Source organism: Danio rerio, chromosome 7 (assembly GCF_052040795.2).
Source record: "Danio rerio strain M-AB ecotype USA chromosome 7, GRCz13ab, whole genome shotgun sequence".
Classification (NCBI taxonomy): domain Eukaryota; kingdom Metazoa; phylum Chordata; class Actinopteri; order Cypriniformes; family Danionidae; genus Danio; species Danio rerio.
The window spans coordinates 42,495,054-42,520,424 of NC_141027.1; the positions used below are offsets into that span (position 1 = coordinate 42,495,054).

Consider the following 25,371-nt stretch of genomic DNA (forward strand, 5'->3'; position numbering starts at 1 on the left):
TATTGACTATGTCCGAATGTATTACTTGCACTGTAAAACCCAACAGTCAACTTTATCAAATAAAATGAGTGTAGTTGACTCAAAATTTACTGAATGTTAATTATAATTATGTTAATTATACTCATTTGTAAAGAGTTCAATACTTCATTACTTCAACTTAAATGGAGTAAGTTCACAGTACTTGCTTTTTAATTCAAATGGTTTGTTGCAATTGGTTTCCTCAAACAGTTTGAGTTGCCTTAACTTGTTGGGTTTTACAGAGTGTACTTTCATCCTGTTGTAATTTTAGGATTAAGAACTTTACTCACGATCCACAAATGAAGTGAAGAGCATTCGGAAACGGCTCAGTCTGCTGCTCTCATCAGCCCACATGCGCACAACCCCCACGCCAGTATCCAGCATCACGTCATTGGCCACTGTGCTGCAGAACTTGGCTTTCAGATTCTCAATGGCGCTGCTGCCGTCATACACGGCCACAAAGTTCTTCTTGCACTCGTTCGAGTGCTCCATCTGGTACTCAAGAAAACGGAGGTATATCTGCAGGGAAGAACCAACCTTTAACAAACGCATCCGCTACATTTGGCAAAATGCTGACTGGAAGAGGACAGGACAGAAAACAGCAACTTGCAAGAAAAGATTTTTGAGCAGAATGGAAAAATACTGCTGCATTTTGGTCTGACAGAGTGAACTGACCTGATCTATTGGGACTGCTTACTGAGAATAACAAAACAACAACAAAAAAGCTCTTGGCAATGTTTTCTTAAAGAGACTAGCCTCCTGAAAAATTCACAGGAAAGTTGCTCGCCATAACTCTAATGACTTATCTCTATGCTTTGTAATCACTCACTCTTCTGGCAAGCTCTTCAGGGATGTTTTTTTAGCCTGCTAAGTGTTCGGGTCTGCTTAGCGCAGGTGAGTGTGTAATCCCTCGACCATCTTAATGCTGTTTTCATCCCTCAGTCTTATTCCTAGTACTTGCTGATTCGGCTCTACCTCCATTTCTGCATCATTGGCCTAATACTTGCTGCTGCTGCATTGCTAATTTGAGCTCTCCTTGAAAAGTTTTCTCAGCAGAAAAAGGGTCGGGGGGTCTGATGGCCTCCTGCTTCAGTTTAAGGTGCTCATATATCTACCTCTGGCAGAAGAGCAGGGTCATCTTATTTGATGAACTGCACAAGCAAAGCTAAGAGGGTCACCTTGGACTGAGGTGGAGCACGGATGGTCCAGATGCAGTCCAACGCGTCTCCATTTTTGATCTTATCCTCTTCTTCCACCTGACTGGAGTGGATGACTCCGTCTGAACCACTGATCTCAAACTGGCAATCTGCCGCGGGAAAAGTTTGGAAGCAAGAAAGAGATTAGGAAAAGAGAAAACCTAAAATGGCACTCGCAAAAAGAAAGCAAGAAAAGCATTGGCTGCAAAATGAAGGTACATAGAGGGTTTGGTTGGAGAAAACAGATGGAAGGTCCAACAAGAGACACAGTCAGATGAACAGAAGAGAGGGAGTAGTGCTGGATGTCAGCAGCAGATAGCCTGAGCTGCCGCAGAGAATAGAAAGCACTTCAGATGGAATTGAAGTGGGGGGTGAAAATATTGAGGGGCTTACCTGGAATTGGATTTAGCAATCCACCGACGTGCAAATGAAAATCTGGGTCTGAAATGATAAGACAGATATCGCATTACCCAGATAGCACACGCTTGAAATCCCCTGCTACAAACATGCAATAAAATAGAGTTTAGGAGAGCCGTGGGTGCTGCGGCGGAGAGATCTGCCGTTTGATCTAATAGGCGGCATTTAGTGTTTGTCTTGTTTGACCTTAAACACACAGAACATCTGAAACTCTTACAGCTGCTGCATCTGAACATGATCCTGCCAGGATTTGAAATACCTTAAAATCCAGTGAATCAAGCTGAAGGATCTGCATTCAAAGTATAAGGAGAAGGAATAGCAAGCTTCCCTGGACATTTCCTCCATTAAAGTAATAGATTTCATTGGAGCAGAAAAGGTCAATAAATCCATCATTATTGAGGTTAAGGGATGGTTCAACCAAATATGAAAATGATCTTACTATTTGCTCACCCTCAAGTGGTTTCAAACCTTTAATAGTGTCTTTTCTCCGCTAAACACAAAGGAAGACATTTTGAAGTAACCATTCACACCAATAATAGGAAAAACAAATACTATGGAGGTAAATGGTGACAGATTTCCAGTTTTGATCAAAATGTCATATTTTTGTTCAACAGATGACAGAATCTTAATCAGGATTGAAACTTAGAGAGTAAATGATCACAATGTTTTAGTTTTGGTTGAACTATCCCATCAATCAAATACATTTGAAAGTTTCATTAAACTGACTTAAAACCACCATTTAAATGTGCATAAGCTAAATACCATTAATATCACAATCAAATGTTTTTACAGTGAGTGTACAGTACAATGTAAAAAGAAATTCCATGATTGATTTTCATGTTTTGTGATTCACAGATGCTTTCTGTTTGTTTAGGCTTTTAAATATAATTTAAACATTCTAAACGCTGTCAACGTTTGATGTTGAAAATGTGACTTAACAGTTTTAAAAAGTAAAATGTAAAACTGTAAAATGTGAAACGCTAAAATGTAAACTGCATTTCGTTGCCTTGTACTTGTACATGGGTAATGACAGTAAAGATGAATCTAATCTAAGTGACTTTTATTGACATATTATTAGCCTGAAACACCGAGTCATTATAAAAGAATACCAGAAAAACTACTGACTCACATAATAATACATCACAACTAAAAATGTCAATAACAGTCATTTTGCTACACTTGTCAGCTCCAGGATCAAGGTCCCGTAATGCAATTCAAAAGCATTGATAAATGAAATGAAAAACATAAAGAACAAGCTTTAGCAAACTGTTAATTGAAAGATATTTCAAGAGAACATAAATAAAAAAGAAATAAATAGTTGGCCTATGATAATTGTTACAAACCTGACTGTTATGAAATCTAGGCATGGGACGAAAAGTCAATGTTTTATTACCGCTAAATGTTCTGTCTTGTAACATTCCTAAGGTATATGTAAGGTTATTTATTAATATTTTGTTTGTTGTAATGTGTTTTTGAAATTATTTAGCCTGACATTTTTACTGCTCCAAGATATCATAAATGTTTCTTAAAATAAAATAAATTGTGATCAATGGGGAAAAGGTTTAGTTTGTTTTGCCCAGACATTTAAAAAAAACAGATTTTAGAGCAGTAATCTCAATACCGTGATATCGAGAAAATGTGATACTTTTATTCAAGGTTATCATACCTTCAGAAACTTGTTCATCCATGCATACCTTACAAGACGAAGTGCTCACATTGACATTCAAAAGGAATAAATTTGCATGTAATGGAATATACTGTAGCGATTGCCAAATAAAAAAACACTGTTTATGTTTATTACTGTTTGTAAGACATGCATCAAGTCTGACAGATAAACAACGCTGAGGAGAGACAAGACTAAAAAGACTTAAACAAGGACTCTTCACAAGGTCAACTCTTTAAATTCAGAATGCATTCGTGTATCAGGCTCAAAGACAAAACCACTTGCTTTCACTTCCAGGGTTACCTGCTATAAAAGTGTATTTGACACGAAAGCCTAAGCCTTCAAGCTCCTCGTCACTGGTGAATTTGATCCACATGAAGCGGCCCGTGGAGGTGACCACACCTGGACTCTTCGGCCCGCAGAAGCGATCAATAAGAGGCGAGAAACCGAAGGGACCATCCCTTATCTCAATGTGGTCGAAGCGGCACTCAAAGGAAGGCTCGATATAGTATGTTTTGTCAAAGGCCAGCTGAATTCTCTGCCGAGGGAGAGCTGCAGGAGAGAGGGATGTGAAAATGAAAGAGCAAACATTATATTTAGTCTGTGACACTGTAACCTGTGCTAACCCTTGGTCTATATCGCATGAAATACAATAATGCTGACACTTAAAAATGTTACCATTGGTAAGCAATCCATTTGTTATGTGTGTGTGTACAGTATACAGTTGAAGTCAGAATTCTTAGCGCCCCTTTGATTTTTTTTTCTTTTTAAAATATTGCCCAAATGATGCTTAACAGAGCAAGGACATTTTCACAGTATGTCTGATAATATTTATTCTTCTGGTGAAAGTCTTATTTGTTTTATTTTGGCTAGAATAAAAGAAGTTTTTAATTTTTAACAAACATTTTAAGGTCAAAATAATTAGCCCCTTTTAGCTTTATATTTTTTCTATAGTCTACAGAACAAACCATCATTATACAATAACTCGCCTATATACCCTAACCTGCCTAGTTATCCTAATTTATCCCAGTTAAGCATTTACATGTCACTTTAAGCTGTATAGAAGTGTCTTGAAAAATATCTAGTAAAATATTATTTACTGTCATCATGGCAAAGATAAAATAAATCAGTTATTAGAAATGAGTTATTAAAACTATTATGATTAGAAATGTGTTGAAAAAATATTCTCTCCATTAAACAGAAATTGGGGAAAAAATAAACAGGGGGGCAAATAATTCTGACTTCAATTGTATATGTTAAAGCTAGTTAAATAGTTCACTGAAAAAATGAATGTACATTTACTTACCTTCAAATTGTTCGTTTTTTATTTATTTATTTTTGATGACAATTTTTCTAAAGAAGATATTTTGAAGAATGCCAGAAACCTTTAGCCACTGACTTCCATTAGTTCCATAAAAATACCATTGAAGTAAATGGTTACCAATTTCCAGCATTCTTCAGAAAATTAGCTATTGTACTCAAAAGAACTCAAACTGTGGAACATGAGAGTAAATATGAAAGCATTTTCATTTTTGAAACATTATCAACTATCTATTAAACATAAACAGCAGTTGATTAGCTTAGTTCCATTAAATAACAAGCTAATACACTGTTAACAGCAAAAAAGTATTTTCTAACGTTAAAATTTATGTTAACTAATGCTTTGGAAGTAGTACTTTGTTACGAAATTTAACCTTACTGTAAAGTGATACAATAATTGTATTGGTGCTATTGGTAGTTCACAAGGGCTCTCCATGCTCTTGTTAAATGGCTTCCAGGTCCAAGCACTCTATTAAGCTGAGTGGGGAGACTCAACAAATAGTAATAATAGGTGTTTCCAAAGTAACTCCAAATGTAATACCTTCGAATATCACAATCGCAGTATATACATCCATGCCTAATGTCCGATGAGCAGAAAGTGATTAATTTTGCATAAATCTTTTAAATATTGGTGTCTAAGATTCAGCACAACCAGAAACTGATGTGTACTCCATGATGACATGCTGACTTATAACTAAAAATGGTCATAAACGAATATTTTCTCAATTCAAATTTGTAGCGGTTTGGAATCGGAAACAGTATTCCATACATCACAACTTAACAAGCAGATAGGCAAAATGTATTTCATACTGTAATAACCACTTATTGAATGGCATTACTCCACCCCTAAACACAACCCTCACATGAAACCAATGTCAAAATGTAAATGTGATCAAACCCTGTTAATTCAGATTTTTAAGTGTTTAGAATTATGAGGGCACAAGGCATGTCCTCGAAAACTACCTTAATAGAGTACAACAAGGTCATATTTAAGTCATTACACAAATTTCTGTTTTTGTAAATCACCAAAACCAGTACACACACAAGAAAAAATCTGCATTTTACATGTTTAAAATGCTGTGTTCCGTGTGATTTACAAGCTGTTTTTCTCTATAAACATCTCCACAAGGTCAACATTTACTGCTATTGCTATACAAGCGGGGACCTCTCAGCATAAGAAATACAAGGTATTCACACAAACACCAAGGAAATACTTCTCAAAATGAGCAACACATATGTCACTTTTACATCAAATACAGAGGCCACAAAATGAACACCAACCAAAGATAATCTCCCTTTCATAGCTCTGTTGAAAGAACTCGATAGCCTATTGTACTGCAATGCATATTTCACAGTAATTAATTTTGATTTATCATTACAAATACAGGACTGTCCGCAGCAATCTTTAATTTATCATGGATAATAAATACATAAACAGGCAGCACAACGAGACAACTAACTAAATTTTGAAATGTAGGTCACCTGCTTGAGGCACAACAACCATAATCATATCAGTCTCTGAAACAAATAACCAGTGTCACTGTTGATTTAGCTTTGTGTGGCTGAATTTGCTCTAGCTCACATTAAAAGCACAGACTCGGCACATTCTACAATCATTTATCAAGAAGAAACGAAAGCTTCCTTCTGTTTTGCATAGGAAGCCATTTAAATATGCATGGAATAATTATGCATTCAGGTAAAGATTGCAGCGAATTAAGGTAATGCAGAAGATAAATAGAGCTACAAATAAACCCTGTGTATAATATTCTCCATCATCAGCAAGTCGTCACCTTGGAATTATAAGGTTCGATCTGCATTCTGAATGATTTTGAGATATTGAGCTTCAAAGTTTTTGCATTCCATATATGAAACAGTATGCGTGTAACATTTGTTTTTTTTAAATAGAAAGTCTTAAAATGTAAACAACTTATAAAAAAAAAATCTCATAATGTAAATAAATTGTCATTTCATAAGAATATTTCAATAACTCAATTTTGGCAAAAATGTCAGATAGAACCTTAAAATTCTATGATTACGAGGTGTTTAACATGCCTAGACAAATTGTCAAATGTTTTAATAGGATATGGATATATTTAATATTTAAACTCAATATTATTCTCTCTATATATACAGTTATACATTTTTCAAGACACCTCTATACAGCTCAAAATGACATTTAAAGGGTTAACTAGGTTAATAAGGTTAACTAGGCAGGTTAGGGTAATTAGGCAAGTTGATGTATAACGATGGTTTGTTCTGTAGACTATCAAAATTTTTTTCTAGGTTAAATGGGCTAATAATTTTGTCCTTAAAATAGTGTTTAAAAAAATAATAACCACTTTTATTCTAGCCGAAATAAAACAATTAAGACTTTCTCCAGAAGAAAAAAAAATATCATAAGACATACTGTGAAAATGTCCTTGTTCTGTTTAACATCATTTGGGAAATATTTAAAAAAGAAAACAAATTTCAAAGGGGGGGCTGATAATTCTGACTTCAACTGTATGTGTGTGTGTGTGTATATTCTACACAAATGTCATATTAATATCTCATATAAAAATATGCTTGGAAGAAATCAAGACTCAAGCATGTCCAATTGTTTGTTTGTGCTTCATCCACAGGGGGAGCTCTTGAACTGCTTGAAATACTGTTGTGAGTGATGCTTTTAAGAGAATGAAATTAGTTTTGCGTATACCATAATAATAAAGAGAGAGAGAAGTGTTCTTAAGTACCCGGAGGAAAAAATACAACACTCCTTTATTAGAAAACCTCATTAACTTGAGGCAGCCGTCAATCACGCTTTCGTTAACTGTTTCTGTCAGTCTGACATCTAACAGCTGATAAATAGCCGGAGACACATCTTTCTTTTGCTGTTAGCGAGGTTACCTTCTAGGATGTACACACACTCCTTGTTGGGTGGATATGAGTTTGGATAGTTCGGAGATGTGAAAAGCCCTCCATTGATATTTCGGGTCCACTGGCCGCACTGTTCAGTGCTGGACGGAGATTCACCCACATTTTGGGTCTCTGTGAGAAAAGACAGGAGGATAAAGGAAACATGAATGAAATAGGTTTGGCTGATATTAACTAAAACACAGATGAGATTAACAGTTTACGAATGTCACCGACCATGCATATAAAAAGGTATTTTTAGCTTAGAAAAAAGAGACTGAGACAAAAATACCTTCAACATTATTCTGATGATCTGTTTTTGCATTTTAATGAGGTCAAATATTGGTGTCATTCCTGTGATTCAATTTCTTTTGTGTCCTCATAAAAGAACATGGAATTACTGCTGTAAAATGTTCAGCGTTGATTTTATTTTATTATGAATTTAAAGTCAGTAAATTTGTCATATAAAACATAAGTAAAAAGATGTTCTGAGTTTAGAAAAAAGGGATTGAGATAAAAATGTCTGTTCGAAAGGAGTGCATTTTAATTTTTTCATCTTTTCCAGTTTAATCAGGTCAAATATTGGTGTCATTCCTGTGACACAGTATCCTTTGTCCTTCAGTAAACATCATGAAATTACTGCTTAAAATTTTCTGCATTCATCTTTAAAGCTTCGTCTTCAATAATATTTACTTATTTATTTTTTAATAATTCAAAAAATTTTACAAGCACTTCAAACAGACACATCTCACACATTTACTCCATCCCCAGTACTGTTTATGCCATTTTGATGATAAAAAAAAACATATGACAATCTTTTTTTACTTTGCCTGGTACAGTTGAAGTCAGAATTATTAGACCCCTGAATTATTTTTCCCCCAATTTCTGTTTAACGGAGAGATTTTTTAAACACATTTCTAAGTATAACAGTTTCAATAACTCATTTCTAATAACTGATTTATTTTATCTTTGTCATGATGAAAGTAAATAATATTTGACTAAATATTTTTCAAGACACTTCTATACAGCTTAAAGTGACATTTAAATGCGTAACTAGGTTAATTAGGTTAACTAGGTAGGTTAGGGTAATAAGGCAAGTTATTGTATAACAGTGCTTTGTTCTATAGACTATCGAAAAAATATACAGCTTAGATGAGCTAATTAATTTTTTTAAATGTTTATTTTAAATTTAATGTTTTTTTAAAACATTTAAAACAGCTTTTATTCAAGATGAAATGAAACAAATAAGACTTTCTCCAGAAGAAAAAATAACGTATTTCACATTTTAATATCTCAATCAAGATTACACATTTTGTTATAAACAAATAAAAAAGTGTTTTGGGTATCATGATGATAAAAAGGTACACTCAAAAAATTACATTTGTCACACTGCTTACAGTGCTCAGCATAACTGAGTACAGCACATTTTGAAAATTTATATTTTTATCCATTTCTCTAAGAATATAGGCAATGTATTTTGGTGCATTTAAACAAAACAGATTTTATAAACAGATATATTTATTAAAATAATATTTAAGTCACCGAACAAATAAATAAATTACAAACTACAATATTTCAACAAAATTGTATATATTTTTTGTTTCTCTTGACTTTTGCTATTTTTGAAAATGTTATTTATTATTTTTTTCCCTAACCTAAATTTGGGCTGCTCATTTCTGAACTGTTATTGTAAGTTATTTTGTTAGATTAGCTCCAGATTTGGCTTCAGTACTGACTAAACTAATGTATATGCACAAATATAATATTGTAAAGCATCCTGTAGAACATATTATTTAAATGAGAGATTTGTGGGGGATGTACTAATATATGCCGAGCACTGTATTTAAAATGAGCTGCATCAACACAATTCCTGAGCTTAATTGTGTTTTGTTCAATCCACTTAAATTTGTAAAAACTAACAAGTCAACTTAATTCCTTCATGTTGTCTCAACACAAATCCATTGTGTGGAACCCAGCATTTTTTACAGTGTATTAAATACCATGAATGACCCATTCAACATTCACAGACCAAGAAACTGAAATCTGCACAGGAACAGAAAAAAATAAGTGTACCGATAGGACTGTCACAGTTGACAGTAGAGATAAGAGTGTGATAATGCGTGAGTCATACCTCTAATTTTCTGCGCCAGGGCAAATCCCTCTTCTATTACAATGAGGAGAACCCAGGCTGCAAACAAGAGTGAGCAAGAGCATATCAAACGTTAGCAGACAAACAAAGTCATGTGACATCACATCATACTGTGTCCTTCATCTGACACTGTGTTCAGGACACCCGTACACAAAAGTGGAAATTCTGTCATTATTTACTCACCCTCCACTTGTTTCCAACCAGACTGATTCTATTTCTTCTGTTTAATCAGGTGAAGACATATACAGTAACTTCATTGAGATTGATTAAAATAATAAAATATATATTCATTCATTCATTCATTTTCCTTCAGCTTAGTTCCTTTATTTTTCAAGGGTCGCCACAGCGGAGTGAATCGTCAACTTATCCAGCATATATTTTACACAGCTGATGCCCTTCCAGCTGCAACCCCATACACACTCATATACTATGGGCAATTTCGCTTATTTAATTCACCTGTATCGCATGTCTTCGGACTGTGGGAGAAACTGAACACATAGAGAACATGCAAACTCCACAAAGAAACGCCAACTGGCCCAGCCAGGATTTGAATCAGCAACTTTCTTGCTGTGAGGCGACAGTGCTAACCAATGAGCTACCGTGTCAGCTACATATATATATATATATATATCTCATATTATCATAGAAGCATATTCATATTGCAATGAGTTCTATATAAAAATATAATAAAGAATATAATAAACATCCATACCTAATATCTGATGACCAGAAGATTCATTTTGTATTTTTTTTTTAATATTGGTGTCTACGATTCAGCATGTTCAGGAACTGATGTGTACACCCTGATGACATGATGACTTATAATTAAAAAGTGGTCATAAACAAATATTTTCTCAATTCAAATTAGTAGTGGCTTAAACCGAAAACAGTATTCCATACGTCACAACTTAACAAGCGGATAGGCATAATGTATTTCATACTGTAATACCCACTTTTTTATGGCCTTAGACCACCACTATACATGTTGGATTTTTTTCCCTACTTTCTTCCCTACTTCCCTTGGATGTCAATGGCTATCAATTTCAAACATTCTAACAAATATCTTCTTTTATTCTTTGTTCTTTATTCTTTATTCTTTTATTTTTTTAGCTGAACTATTCATTTAAGACTTTCGAACTGTCCAGGGAGTTTTTAATAATTTTCAAATGTTGTCATTTAATACATTTGTTCAAATAAACCCCAACTACCTTTCCTAGGGACCCAAGGACTTTTCCTAAATATGTGTATATTTCATTCTATCATTGTTATTTGTTTTTATTAAAATTACAAAAACAAAAACAAAAAAAAACATTTTGAGTATTTCTACCTTGTATGGTCATAATGTTCAAATTGGCCGCATGCGTTTCAGTGTATGCAACTAACTGTCTAATATTAAACAGCATAACTTTACTTCACACATGTCTTTCAAACTTTCGAAAACAACATTTTCACTGCTGTGAAGAAGACTTCTCTGTTAAAGTATCTAATGTGAATATTATTTAAAGTATATGTAAAAAGTAGCCCTTTTGAAAGTACTCAAGAGTAGGGAGTAGAGAGTATAACACTGTGAAAGGCTGATGCGTTTACATGCAATTTGAGCAGGGATGTGTAAACGAAACATTTTGTAGTGCATTTAGTTCTTGTTTAAGGCCATTTGTTTAAGCACATCCGCTTGTACACTTTTAATGCTTCCAAACCGTTTGCTGCATTTAAACGTCTTCAGGTAGTTCAGTAAAGAGCTGGGCCAATAAATGATATTATATCAAATCGCGATAAAATTTATGACAATAACAGTGATAAGCAATGCACTATTTTACTTCATATTAATCTAAGAGCCAATCACACAGCAGAAATATACAACAAGGGGAATATAAAAGTGTGTTGATATTAGAGATGTACCGAATTTTCGATCACAATTATCAGCCAAAAATGTTATGCTATTTAGTGGACTCTCTAACTTTTGAGGCTTCAGTCAATATTGGGATATATAAACTTATATTGAAATATACAGTAGAAGTCAAAATTATTAGCCTCTCTTTGAATATTTTTTTCTTTTTTAAATATTTTACAAATGAAGTTTAACCGAGCAAGGAAATTTTCACAGTATCTTTGAAAATATTTTTTCTTCTGGAAAAAGTCTTATTTGTTTTATTTTGGCTTGAATAAAAGCAGTTTTTACTTATTAAGTTAAAAATTATTATACCCTTTAAGCTAATTTTTTTAAACAAACCATCGATATACAAAAACTTGGCTAATTCCCCTAACCTGCCTAGTTAACCTAATAACCTTGTTAAGCCTTTAAATGTCACTTTAAGCTGTATAGAAGTGTCTTGAAAAATATCTAGTCAAATATTATTTACTGTCATCATGGCAAAGATAAAATAAATCAGTTATTAGAGATGAGCTATTAAAACTATTATGTTTAGAAATGTGTTGAACAAATCTTTTCTTCGTTAAACAGAAACTGGAGAAAAAATAAATGGGCTTATAATTCAGGGGGGCTAATAATTCTGACTTCAACTGTATATCGTTATTGTTCACTATGGAAATTAATTATTTAGATTGCATTTTTGCCATATCGCCTAGCTCTAGTTCAGTATGATGAGATGTATTCTCTATGTGCGATTTGATTGGACAAAAATCACAGGATTGATTTTTCTACTTAGCCAATCCCCATAGACACAAAAAATAAAGTAGTGACTGCAGGTTGAAGGGAAGTAGTGGAGTAAAAGTATTAAAATTGCACTTAAAATGTATAAACATTTTTTAAACTACTCAGTAAATTGCAATTCCTGAAAAACTTCTCAATGACAGTCATTTGAGGAGTTGTAATTTGTTACTCTACACCCCTGCATAAAATATGACAACAGACATTCAAAGCATGATTTAAATGTAAATATGATGGGAAAATAATTTGAACATGGGTATTTTCAAGCCTGCAGCTTATTCTAATCGTTATGTTTATTTGATCACATGCAAATACAGTATCAGATCACTGAAACAGAACATTTTTAATTTGTCAACCTTACTCACAACTTAACACTCTCTGATTTTGATTGTAAATAACTCACACTTTGTGCAAATCTGCTTTGCAGCAATAACTATTTACTTTATTTATTTATATTACATTCAATTGAACTAAAAAACTATATAAAAAACAAAACAAAAATGTGTATGTGCTGACATAAATCTAGACCAGAGTAAAAGCTATAGCGCAGCATGTGTAAATCTGTCTGAATAGTGTCGTCGCTCTGTCTGAAAATGACTCTCTGACCGAACTGATTCATTGTGTGGAGGCAAAGGCCAGGGGCGATGTGGGCACACACACACAGGCACATTGATCACCCCAAACCCCTCTATTACTCTCCGAACCCCGCAGCATGAGGACTGGCATAAATCCGGCAGCCTGATCAATCGTTTAAGATCCTTGTCGTGTCGTAACACGTCTTGCACTTGACGCACATCTCTGACACAAGGCCAGATGGTCAACCATTCCCAGCCTGCAAAATGTGTAATTAAGTGTCACAGTATCACACACAGCCACATTGTTGATTTAATTATGATGCGGTATTAATTTCCTTCTGGATTTTGCGAGTATTAATTATCTTGACAAAAAAATGAAGCAATGAGGGGTTTCAGGTGTGTTTATAGTCGTTGGTCAGTGAATTTGTATGAATTTTAAGAAATCCATCACTTTCAGGTTAATCGGTGGCCATTCATTCAGTATGATGAGATACCAGAGAAGACAGCGAGCCACAAGGGCATTGTGTCAGCTTTCAATCTGCTGCTGCTTTTACAGCCAGTGTGTAAATTTAATCAAATAGACCCTTTTCAGATTTCCAGGGTTTTTGAAAGGAGGAAGTCATTATTGATTGATGATGCAGTAAGTACACTTCTATAGTGGTGAATGGAGGAATATAACAAATGCCAGATAAAAAAAATCCATGAGAACAGAGAGAGAGAAAGCTTCAACTACTACTACTATTTACTGTGCTTTTTTATTATTATGTATGTATGTTCCTTTTTCAATGTAAACTTTATAAATGCTTTGGCAATACATCTGTAACATTTGCCATGCCAATAAAGCAATTATTGATTGAAATTGAGAGAGAGAGAGAGAGAGAGAGCGAGAGAGAGAGAGAGAGAGAGAGAGAGAGAGAGAGAGAGAGAGGTTTAAAGAGAGAATTTTTAAAATGTTGATTGTTAAATGTACAGTTTACTCAGATCTATTATTATTTTTAATTTGTATTTTTTATTTTATATACGGTTGAAGTCAGAATTATTATCCCTCTGAATTATTATACCGCTTGTTTATTTTTTCCTCGATTTCTGTTTAATGGAAAGAAGATTTTTTCAACCCATTTCTAAACATAATAGTTTTAATAACTCATCTCTAATAACTGATTTATTTTATCTTTGCCATGATCTGATTAGCTGACAGCAGATCATGGCAATATCGCAATTCTACCAGAAGGGCTCTTCACCCATCAGCCTTGTGTATTACTCCACCCACATACAGCAACAAACAGAGACACTCTACAGTTTGACAAATATTGCTGCTGTTGGATAACATAATGTACTTTTGAGGCTTTTTTAGTCGAGAATGTAGTTTAGATTGCAACTATGCAGTTTATTTATGTATATGTATGCATATATATATATATATATATATATATATATATATATAAATAATGATATATTGAATTATATAATATATTATTTATATTTTATTTAATTATTATATATTAATATCTTATATATAATTACATTATATATATATATATATATATATATATATATATATATATATATATATATATATATATATATATTTTTTTTTTTTTTTTTTTTTTTACTGCTACTACTACTATTTACTTTGTTTTTTTATCACATATTTATGTTACTTTTTATTTTTAACTTTTTTTTTTTTATGTAAACTTTAGAAATGCTTTGGTTATACATTTGTAACATTTGTCATTCCAATAAAGCAATTATTGAATTGAACTGACCTGATTTGAGAGTGAGAAAGAGAGATAGAGAGGGAGATTTAATTAAGGGCAGTGGATCATCTCCTTCATTAATAATTGGATGGATTATTTGGAGTTGGCAAACTTCCAAATCTCTGTCTAATTCACAACACATTCGAAAACACATTAACTTGTTCTTAACCTCTTTATAATTTAAATTTGGGGAACGCTTAATACATGTTAGTTATGTCTTCACACAACTGTCCACTAACATCATCGAATGCAGCTTTATATGAACAATTCTAATCTTGTTAAGATTACTGTTGAGCTAACTTCTAAACATGATCTTAAGGCAACCCGAAAAAAAGCATATGTGTGGCTTTAGTTGTTCCAACGATTTATCCTATATTTTAAATAGTTTTTACTATGAACATATTTAGTTGTAAAGGGATTTCACACATACATTTGTGGATATGCATTTTTATGTATAGCTTCATGTAAAATGAGGCTGATTATATGTGTGATAATTTGTAAAGGAAGTCCATAACTTTTTATTAAAGGGGTAATCCACTACGATATCATATTTTAAACTTTAGTTGATGTGTAATGTAGCTGTGTGAACAAACATCATCTCTGAATTTAATACACTCAAAGTTCAATGCAAAGGGAGATATTGGCTTTTACAAAGTTAGCTTAGCAAAGCCTACAGCGAATTAAGTTTGGGGACTACAAAAAATAGACCCGAGTTAATGATGTCATAAACCCTTCAGATTACGCATACACACCTTATGCAGCAAAGGGGCGTGGCCAAAGGCACTGTAATGTTATATCAGAGACGGTGAAATCTTGGTGATGTAGAGCTGTTCTGCGAATCACAGCACATTATTCTAGCTGACCAATCAGAGCCTCTTGAGGGTGGGTCTTCAAAGGAACAAGGAAATATGACAGTCGTTTTCAAGGTGTATATAATCAAAGTAAGATATATTAAAAAAATAACATGATTTTCTAGAAATAAAGCATGAACCCACATTGCTTTACACCCCATAAACACAACCAAGCCTTAAAAATACACTCTGGACCACCCCTTTAGTGATTATTAATTGAAACTTTCTTTTGAGGGAGCAATTTATTTTTATTGTTAGGTAGTTTTCAGCTATTGTAAGAACATTTAAATCAGGGCTGCACATCATATCATTACAGCACTGATATTGCAATCGGTGAATCTGCAATAGTCACATAGCAGGATCTGTGATGTTGATTTTAGATTGTAATTAACCAGAAAACACAGTTCAGAACAAAGTTTTATCCCAATAAAAAGAGTGAAAGATTTATTTAAGGGCATTTGTGCACTAGAAAATGTGTAGCTTTATTAAAGATTAATCATATTTAATCATTTCTACAATTAAAAAATACATTAGTCAACATTTGAAGTGCTTCAAAAAAAAAAAAAAAAAAACTCCAGAATTGTCCCAAGACAGGAATAGATGTTGTTGAATAGTTTTAGGATATCTTTGATGAAAGGTTTGATCCACTTCAAAAGTTGACTATTTTATAAAAGTATTATTTTACAATGCTAGAATTAATAAACTAATTAACTAAGTTAACAAATTTATTGTTCAACAAACAGCAAATCTCTATTTAATTAATTGAAATATGCTTATTATATTTTATGCAGACTCACTGCCCAACAAAATGATCACAATCAATAAAAAGTCATCTAGTGAAATTATGTTCATATCGCAATATACTATGGTAGAAAAACAAAAGACCGCAATGTCAGCGTTTTCTAATAACATGCAGCCCAATTTGAAAAAATATTTTTGTGAATGCTTTTGTGATGTGTAAATCTATGCATAGTTAGATAAATAATAACATATTTATTATTCAAGATTTGTCAATGCACATCTTATGTCAATGACGTCTCCTACACATTTTTAAGTGCAGTCACATCACTCATCAGTTTATTGACTGTGACTGCTTAGCTTAATAAAAAGAACACGATCTTCTTCAATTTGCAGGATTGAATGAAGTCCATCAAATGAATTGATGACATTTGTGTTGCTGTTGTATGTGTATATTTTGCACATTTTGCACAATGTCATGTAACAAGTGCTGACACTTCTGTAGAAATTGTACATGCTCAAAGTGAAGTCTAGGATTAATGTACAAAGAAGAATTGACGCTAGAAAACTTTCTTCGGAGACTGAGACAGTTGTGATATGACATTTGTAACATGTTGAATTAAAATGAAAAACACAATCTATTCTACTTTCTGTCAAGGCTGCAGTTTTAGGTTTATGATTTAACTTATTGATCTTCTACTGGTCAGTTGGTTAATCTGCAGGTTAGAGTTCATTGAACTTGAACTTTGGAATATAACCAGATGCATGATTTATATTTCATGAGCTTGCAAATGCAATGCAAAAGTGTAGTGCAACACTAGCCAGAATATCCACCTTATCCACTCCATGTACTTCAACAGTTGAATTCAGAAGAACTAAAAGAAATAATTTTAAATATTGAGGTTGCACTAAAATAACCGGTAACACTTTACAATAAGGTTGAATTAGTTAATGTTATTACTAACATAAACAAATAATGAACAATACATTTATTACAGTATTCATTCATCTTTGCTAATGTTAGGTAATGAAAATACAGTTGTTTATTGTTAGTTCATGCTAACAATGCATTAACAAATGTTAACAGGCATGGGTTTGGATGTTAATAGTCCATTAGTTAATGTTAAACCAAGATTAATAGATGCTGTACAAGGATTGTTCTTATTAGTTAATATTAGTAAATATGTTAGCTAATAAAACTTTATTGTGAAGTATGACCAAATAATCCATATCTGTGGTAAAAACTAAATGAGAGATAGGTTATTGTTGCTTCTTGCTCTATTTTTAATGCATCATGAAATAATATTAGGCTTAATATTGCTTATTATGACATTGGTACCACAAGGATACCTCCATGACATGAGCTCTTTTGAGTCCGCCGCATTCTGCTCCAGACTACTTATTTCCCTTCTACTCTGTAAAGTACAGTAATAATCAACATGTTCATGAATTGCTGTGGAAAGACTTTTCTAGAGTTATGAGCTTATTGAATGTCTGATGAAAGAAAATGGTTCATTGTAAGAGCTTTTATTTTGACATTCATTGGCAGCTGAACTGTGAAGAGAATAATGCAGTCTATTTGTTCCAGGTTTTTAAATAACACTTCCAAAATTGTTAACATAAGTTATGCAAAGCATTACACACAGAGTGAATAATAAGAGTTTTCAAGCACTGCACACTCCTGATGTGGCACTTCAATTCAGAAACGTTAAAATGACATTAGAAGTACATTGTTTTCAAAATGGTTACCCTTCTAAATAAATGTAACCAAAGGTAAACACATTACAGCCCTCAAATGTGACCTCCAGAATGTGCAGTCTTCAAAATGAGACAAGTTTAAGGTTTCTGAAACCCTGTTTGACAACACTCATGAATAATTCCACAACTGTAGATTTTATGTAAATACTTATAAAGAAAGGGAGTTAAAATGTATGCACATAAGGTTATACTTTCACATTTTTACTGAGGTCAGTAGTAGCTCAGATCAGCACAGACACTGAGGGAAACAATTCCATCACAGTAATTAATCTCCCGTTTACATTATAAGGGTGGTCTGCCTCAGCCATCTAACAGTGCTCATCAATGTCAAAATGACAGAGACGGCAAATCAAATCAAAGTAGGCGATATTTATCAAGCACAGAAGGAGAACAGAGAACGAAACGTCTGGCTGAATAGGAGCCAGGTAAGATTAGTCTAACATTAAATAAGCCAATAATAATATGATAATTAATACAGTCGTTGATGATAAAAATAAAACGTATTGATTTTTTCCATCAAATATCTCTATTTTCAATTTAAAGTATTTGACCTGAGAATAAAGAAAACATAGCAACAATCATTTATCATTTAATAAGCTCTAAGCTTTAAATCCATCAAAAACTTTAGTCTTTGCTTAAATAAATAAATAAATAAATAAATAAATAAATAAATAAATAAATAGGATGGTCACTCTTCGGTCAACTGCTAGGGGCGCCAGAGGACAATTCCTTGAAGGCTGTGACTGAACTGTGTTTGCTTGTTACTGCTTTATAAGCTACTTGAGGGAATATTTATCGATTTTAGTTTATCTTGATCTGAAATAAAACGACTTCAGCGTAGATTAGTTTGCTAACATCCAATTAAAATACATAAAGAATCGTCAAACACACGACACTCTGACTCTCCCCATTTGATACGTCTTGAACTTTTTAAGAGATGTCAGAGAAACTAGTCATAAGGATGAACTGAGGAGGTCTCTCATGGGGACAGTTTTATCTTATTTCAGTTACATTGAAATGTTTTAAGTTGCCAATAAATCGAATATAAATGGAAATGGAAAATACAGTGGAAAAAGTTTTGTAGTGGCTCACACAGGATCTGGTTTTCTGCATGAATTATCTGGCGTGCTGTCTGGTTTCAAATGAATACACATCTGGGATGAGCCCCACGGGACGAAGCGTTAAAATATCATGATATATTGGAGCAATGCACACACACACATGACATGCACACACCAAAACGGATCTCTCCAAAAAAAAAAAAAAAAAAAAAAAAAAAAAAAAAGGGGAAAGGACATTGTCGCCTTTTATAAACTGTACTGTAATTAAGTAAATGAATACGTGGGCCATATTTTCCACTGAGCACTGCATAATGCCATTCTCTACAATAATGCCTTAATGCCATCTGAATTAAATGAATACTCTACAGTAATTAAAGTTTATTAAAGACAGGTGGCAAGATTTACCAGCCGTTTGTCACTGAGGACTATATGCCTCCAACTAATTACTCATAATGTTAAATATTGCATTTCTCTTTCATTTGTTGATAAAAAACAGGACTTTAATATAATTTGCAGATATGAATCTCCAAATCCACAAATTAATCTAAATAAAATGAATAAAACACTGTTGATTAATTTCCACAGACGAATCAGGGATTTCGAAAAATCGGCTGATTTGGTTGATTCAATTACAGAGTTGCTAAGTGAATTAGCATCACATTTGTCATCATAATTCTGATACATCTGCATCTAAAATGCAACTGGCGAGATTATGGCTAGAAGTAGAAGTTTATTATCATCTTACTAGGCCCTAATTCATCAAGAGGTGGTCTCATTTTACATGTTCAGATCGCTTTCTCTAGCAAATATGTAATACAGTAGGTTCCATTTTGAACATGTTAAGTACAAATTTCATTTTATTGTTAATGTCTGCTGTTTTATTGCAATAGCATTTAATTATACATTTAATTATAGAGTCGTGAAGGCTGGAGAGCTCCAGATGTGGCACGCGGGAGCTGTCACTTCAGCACTAATGCCACGCGCTCACGCGGCGAACTTGCAGCATGCGCTGCAGAAATCTAACGCAAATCCCCTTTTATTTTGTGAGTACATGACTTTGAACGTTTTAAAAGGTTATCATTTATAATAAACAATAAAAAAACACATTTCCTATATTACAAATGACAATTTGTTTAAGGAGTATAAACCCAAGAGCGCGTGAAAACACGGACCTGCCAGATTTCCATCGGCACACGCGAAATATAAGCCAATACACAACAGCACACCTGTAGGTGGCGACGCGATTTATGGTTAGCCCAGGAAAACTATCTCTGTCTTATATTATTGTTCTACATTTGTTTTTTATGCTTTATTGTTCAACCAGGTTTTATAAAACAGGACCAAACCACTAGGTGCTGCCAAAAATAAATAGATGTTTGATAAAACTCACCTCTGTGCATTTCCTCTTGCTGTGATTTACCGCTGTGTCCGCCTTCGTGAGCTCTGTAGGCGAGCTTTATCTCTCCATTTTACAAATGCCAACTTTTGTTCGATCTCCTTAATCCCATTCCTCAAAAACTGAAAAGAAAAGCACCGTATTCCGTACGAAAAGCGCGCGCCTCAAGTCCGCCTGACAGGTTGTGAATGAGTTTATAATCCTGTTGAGAATAGCGTTATAAATCCACACGCAGTGTATCACCATTGAGAGGAGTCCGGAGAGAGACGCTCTTCTGAAGGAGTCTCTGGCTGAACTGAGCTCATCGCACTAAACGAGACTCATTTGAGCTTCGGGCGCTGCTCGCTTGAATGAACAGCATGTGCGCGTGCGCACTTCACAACAGTACGACGCGGAGAGCGCGGTCATGTTAAGGTGACGCGATCTGACACGGCTGTAGCATCAGGAGTATTGATTTATACGCTATTGAGGAGTTGAGTTATTTAATGTGAAAGAGTGTGCTTTTATTACCGAGAAGATGTAGGGAACGACACCCTTTTCTATTATTTTACATTTATTTAACAAACACAAATCTTCGAACTCGTATGTGAACACGAACAGATATTATAAATGTCATTACTAATGACAAGCATCCTCTTGCAGGCTATCGTCTGCTACATGTCATTGAACCAAGAATACTTGAGATGAACACAAAGGTAATAAAGCATTTGGTCATGTTTATTTTCAATACAACATTCAAAAAGACATCTAGTGACAAACGGCAACCAAGAACATGTTGACAGTGGTTCATTAATAATTAAAAGAAAGCACAGATGTACAACCTGTTAGGACCAATATGTACCTGATCAGAAACAACATGTGAAAACCATCTGCAAGAATTGCATGCCGATTTACATGCTAGTCTAGTGCGCAGTTGCATTATTGGTGGTTTTACAATTGATTCTGACTCGAAACCACTTAATTAATGTGCATATATTGCACCATAACAACACCATATAAAGGTAAAGGAAATCAGCATATAAATAATTGCATGGATCAGAGCAGCTGTCAGATATTTACAGCTAAGAACAAAAGCCTTCACATTGAACATTCTTCAGCAGCTCATAATTAATTTCCAGTGTTTAAAAAAAAAAAAAACAGGTAAAAGAAATAAATATCACCACTTTGAAATAAAGGAAAAATACCTAAAGGCATCAGTGACTATGGAAAAACCACCCAGTTTAAGTATTGATAACAGTGCCTTTACAATCAGAAGGAAGACAGACACAGGGGATATTTTTAGAGGGCAGTGCATGCAGAAACAGAGCACAATGAGCAATTAGGTTGTGGAGACTTGACATCCTATAGAAGCGCTGAACTTTCCAGGGAACCATTTGGAAGTGGTTGGCACAGAGTGTTGATTGTTAAAGTAATTCTTTACCACAGAAGAGTGATTAATAACCGTTTTTGGTTCCATACAGCTAAATGTTTGATACAGTCAGTTTACAAAGGACACCTTTGTTAAAAGAGAGCCTCATTTAGCGCTTAGATTCAAAGCATTTGTTTAGTTAATGGGTTGAGTGAAGTGAAAGAACTATCACGCAGTCACATCCATACACAGAAAGGCCGACAACTAATTAAGTCCTTCAAAACACACAACACACATCACGAAACTTAAAACAAACAAGACAAAGAGAGAAAATTACTGGTTCTGTTCCTGCCTGCTTGACATTTCTCTGTTACTTTAACAGCACGGAAAGAGTTTTAAAATAACATGTTTATGCCAAACTAAAGTGGAAATAAATGGCAACACTTTCATTTCTCGTCAATGTGCAAACACTATAATGCTTTAATTCTGATGATAAACTCACATGGCAACATTTTGAGCAATGTTGATGAGAATGGTTGCTTGGCTGCTTTCCTGTTGAGAATAGGTTCCCATATTGTATCGGTTTCTCATTGGCTTAATTAATTGACCATCTGGTTGCCGATTGATGGCAACATTTCCCAAAGTTGCACAGCAACATTCCTCAAAATGTTGCCCAGTGTATCATCAGCATACGGATCATGTAAACCAAAGGTGTCCAAACTCGGTCCTGGAGGGACGGTGTCCTGCAGAGTTTAGCTTAAACTTCCTTTAACACACCTGCCTGGAAATTTCTACACAGCAAAATCCTCTGAAGGTAATTGACTCAGAGAGTATTTGGTCACTCTTTAAACTCATTAAAAGTTGCTCAGCAGCAGAGTTAAAGTTAATGAGTCAATGAAGGAATTAATTGAGTGATAATTGAGCACTGATAATGAATACCTGTTGTTAATATGCAGAAACAAAACTACGACTGACTTCAGTCACAGCCGTAGATGAAATCAACTGAAATAAAACACATCAAATCTCTCAAAATCTCAGCAGAGGATCATTAAGCAATTACACAAACAGCAGCTTTACAGATTACCAACCTGTTTGCCCTTATTTCTGCCGGACTCTACAAAATTCCAAACAGTGATATTATTAAGAATTAACATTATAATTTTTTTACTACAGCAATAAAGAAACAACACTTTTTGTGTTTTGAGATGTCACCATTGAGGAGAAAAGTATGCTTCTCAACTATGGTGAGGGTGTATTTTTCTGCAGTGCATGCTGGGAACTATACTATAAATGTTGTACGATTCTCTTAATAAAAAAAAAAAAAATACATATCAAACCATTGTTGAGATGCACATGCTGATTATTGATGTCTGTGTCTCTAAAGTAATTCAGATGCTCAGTGTGTTTAAAAACTTTATAAAACCACAGCTGAGGTCCATTCTCTTGAAAAACACTGACATTTCTCTCATATGATAAACCGTAATTTAAACATAATTTGCAAAGTTAGACATGATGCAAAGTTAACTTAACAAAAGTAATACAGGATCAGTTCATCTAATCATATTTACTGTCTTTGTACTTGTCATAGCAATCAAAGAAAAACGAATATTAGAATCAAACAGCCCAAAAAATTACAAAAGTAAGTCAACCATTTTTCTCCACGATGGTGACATCGAAAAAAAAAATGAATATTGTTTTTTTTTGTGGAAAATGTAAATAACTAAAACAGATAATTGTCAACAAATCTCAAATGAACTTTTGTGGACATCTGAAAGAAATAAAGTAAAACAGGTTAGTAATAAGTGAAGCTGCTGTTTGAAGTCAGCTGAAGTTTTGTGTTTCTCCTCTGTATTTCTGCATATTAACGGCAGGTGTTCGTCATCAGTGCTCGATTATCACCTAATTAATTCCTTCATCGACTCATTAACTTTAACTCTGCTGCTGAGTAACTTTTACTCAATTTAAAGAGGAACCAGATACCATCTTAACTGAGTAATTTTTACTCTGAGGACCTAGAAGGAGCTTGATTAGCTGCTTCAGGTGTGTTTAATTGTAATTGGAACTAAAATATGCAGGACACCGGCCCTCCAGGACTGAGTTTGGACACCCCTGATGTAAACAAACTCGACGGAAACATGCCACCTTCTCTTCAGATGTCAATACAGGCACGTTACTCTTCAAACAACTTGCATTTAAATAGATTGATTCCTCCTATCATTAAATGCACGAAAAATGCTCCAGTGCAGAAAAAAAAGAACCAAAATAAATAATTAAATAAACAACAAATGAAAAGCGGACCCCATCTTCTCAACGTTCACCCTCAATTCCCTCACATGGCGTCGAAATGGAAGCGATGGGCCTCTTGTCTTTTCTCCCGGTCATCAGCTTTCTGTAACACACAAACAATCAAAGCTCGCTACATGCTGTAACGTCACGGTTTTGATAGCAGGCCGAAAAAATTCGGGTCTTGCACGTTAACCTCGCCAGCGAGCTGAATGCAAACACAACACAATGGCTTTTGATGCATTGCTAGAGGAAAGGACAGACACTGAGAGAAAGAGACAGACGGAGAACTCATTACACACACAATGGCACACTTTACCACAGCGAAATACCTCTGTGTGCGATCACAGATAGAGCCAACACCACACACTTGCTGCCCGAGACTGATAATAACACACACTGCCAAGCTTGGAGAGTGTATGTGTGTGTGTGTGTGTGTGCTTGGTGATTATACCGTCTCGGTGATGGCAAAAATGATGTCTATTCTCAGCTTGTGTGAGTGACTCACGCGTTGAATCCCTCTGTGGGACTCGTGTGAATTGGCTCTCCTGTTCTATAAGGGTCACCTGGATGTATTTTTAGATTTAGGTGTGTCTTTTTTCTCTCTTAATAACTGCACGATGCTCATAAGCAAATGCCAAATCAGTTAAGGTAAAAAAGCAATGTGCCAGACAGGTATAAGAAGAGATTGCTTCCTTTTTCAAAAGGACTTTACATCTCACAGACCATGCAAAATAGCTGGAAGCTTTGACTGTGCGCTGTCAAGCCTTACGCTTTCTGCTCGGGAGCGTCCAGATGATATCTATTCGCAAGATGCACCGCTATATGTCTGATTTGTTCACATGATATGGTGCCGAGTCACATCAAACACCGCAATTCACAGGGTTTCATCGCGGTAATTGCGGGTTGTAGTGCAAGTGAAGATCTGAGATACATACCTGCGAGCTCATCCTCATTTCAGCTCCATTTAAAGTGTGTTCAGAGAGTCACAGGACAGTCACAGACTCATTGATTACTCTGTCACGAATGCTCCACTTAATTACACACTGATAAAAATAGCCTGCATGCTTCTCCGAGCTCAGGATTACTACCTAGCAAGAGTTGGAGACTGTCTGACCGTTTTAAGTTCTTCCAGAAGGAGTGTGTATATAATAATAATGGTCTCTGTCAGATGATGCAATGATGCAACTTAACTTAATGTTTCCTAACAGAGTCAACGGCAATGGAAAGTTCACTTTTTCCACATACAAAAATGCCACTTGATTTCCTTCACCACATTCG

General features: G+C 34.4%; 2 protein-coding genes and 1 long non-coding RNA gene across 11 annotated transcripts in view; all 3 read right to left on the bottom strand.

Moving 5' to 3' along the window:
• neto2a (neuropilin (NRP) and tolloid (TLL)-like 2a) overlaps nt 1–20,756 on the bottom strand; it is a 30,646-nt gene extending 9,890 nt beyond the window's left edge. Inside the window, exons 1-7 of one of the 2 annotated variants that reach the window (XM_087261656.1) lie at nt 20,454–20,756; nt 9,638–9,694; nt 7,501–7,641; nt 3,598–3,846; nt 1,608–1,655; nt 1,197–1,324; nt 309–537 (exon numbers count right to left, since the gene is read on the bottom strand). In XM_087261656.1, coding sequence (XP_087117782.1) covers nt 309–537; nt 1,197–1,324; nt 1,608–1,655; nt 3,598–3,846; nt 7,501–7,641; nt 9,638–9,694; nt 20,454–20,463 — 862 coding nt within the window. In that variant the 5' untranslated portion in view covers nt 20,464–20,756. The remainder of the gene's footprint in view (nt 1–308; nt 538–1,196; nt 1,325–1,607; nt 1,656–3,597; nt 3,847–7,500; nt 7,642–9,637; nt 9,695–20,453) is intronic. The other variant, XM_087261657.1, reaches the window with a different exon arrangement.
• Nucleotides 14,483–18,619, bottom strand: LOC147843136 (uncharacterized). Its single transcript, XR_015496131.1, has 2 exons — nt 17,846–18,619; nt 14,483–17,738 (listed from the first exon to the last, which is right to left on the bottom strand). It is a non-coding gene; the product is annotated as an uncharacterized LOC147843136 (long non-coding RNA).
• A 399-nt stretch (nt 20,757–21,155) lies between the features above and the next one.
• The window catches only part of itfg1 (integrin alpha FG-GAP repeat containing 1), a 250,996-nt gene continuing 246,780 nt past the window's right edge, over nt 21,156–25,371 (bottom strand). Inside the window, exons 18-19 of one of the 8 annotated variants that reach the window (XR_015496042.1) lie at nt 23,937–24,196; nt 21,156–22,534 (exon numbers count right to left, since the gene is read on the bottom strand). Coding sequence is in view for 1 of the 8 variants with exons in the window: in XM_087261654.1 (XP_087117780.1) it covers nt 24,137–24,196 (60 nt within the window). In the remaining 7 variants the exon portion in view is untranslated. Of the gene's footprint in view, nt 24,197–25,371 lie in introns of all 8 variants that reach the window. The other 7 variants (XR_015496043.1, XR_015496044.1, XR_015496046.1 and 4 more) reach the window with 7 other exon arrangements.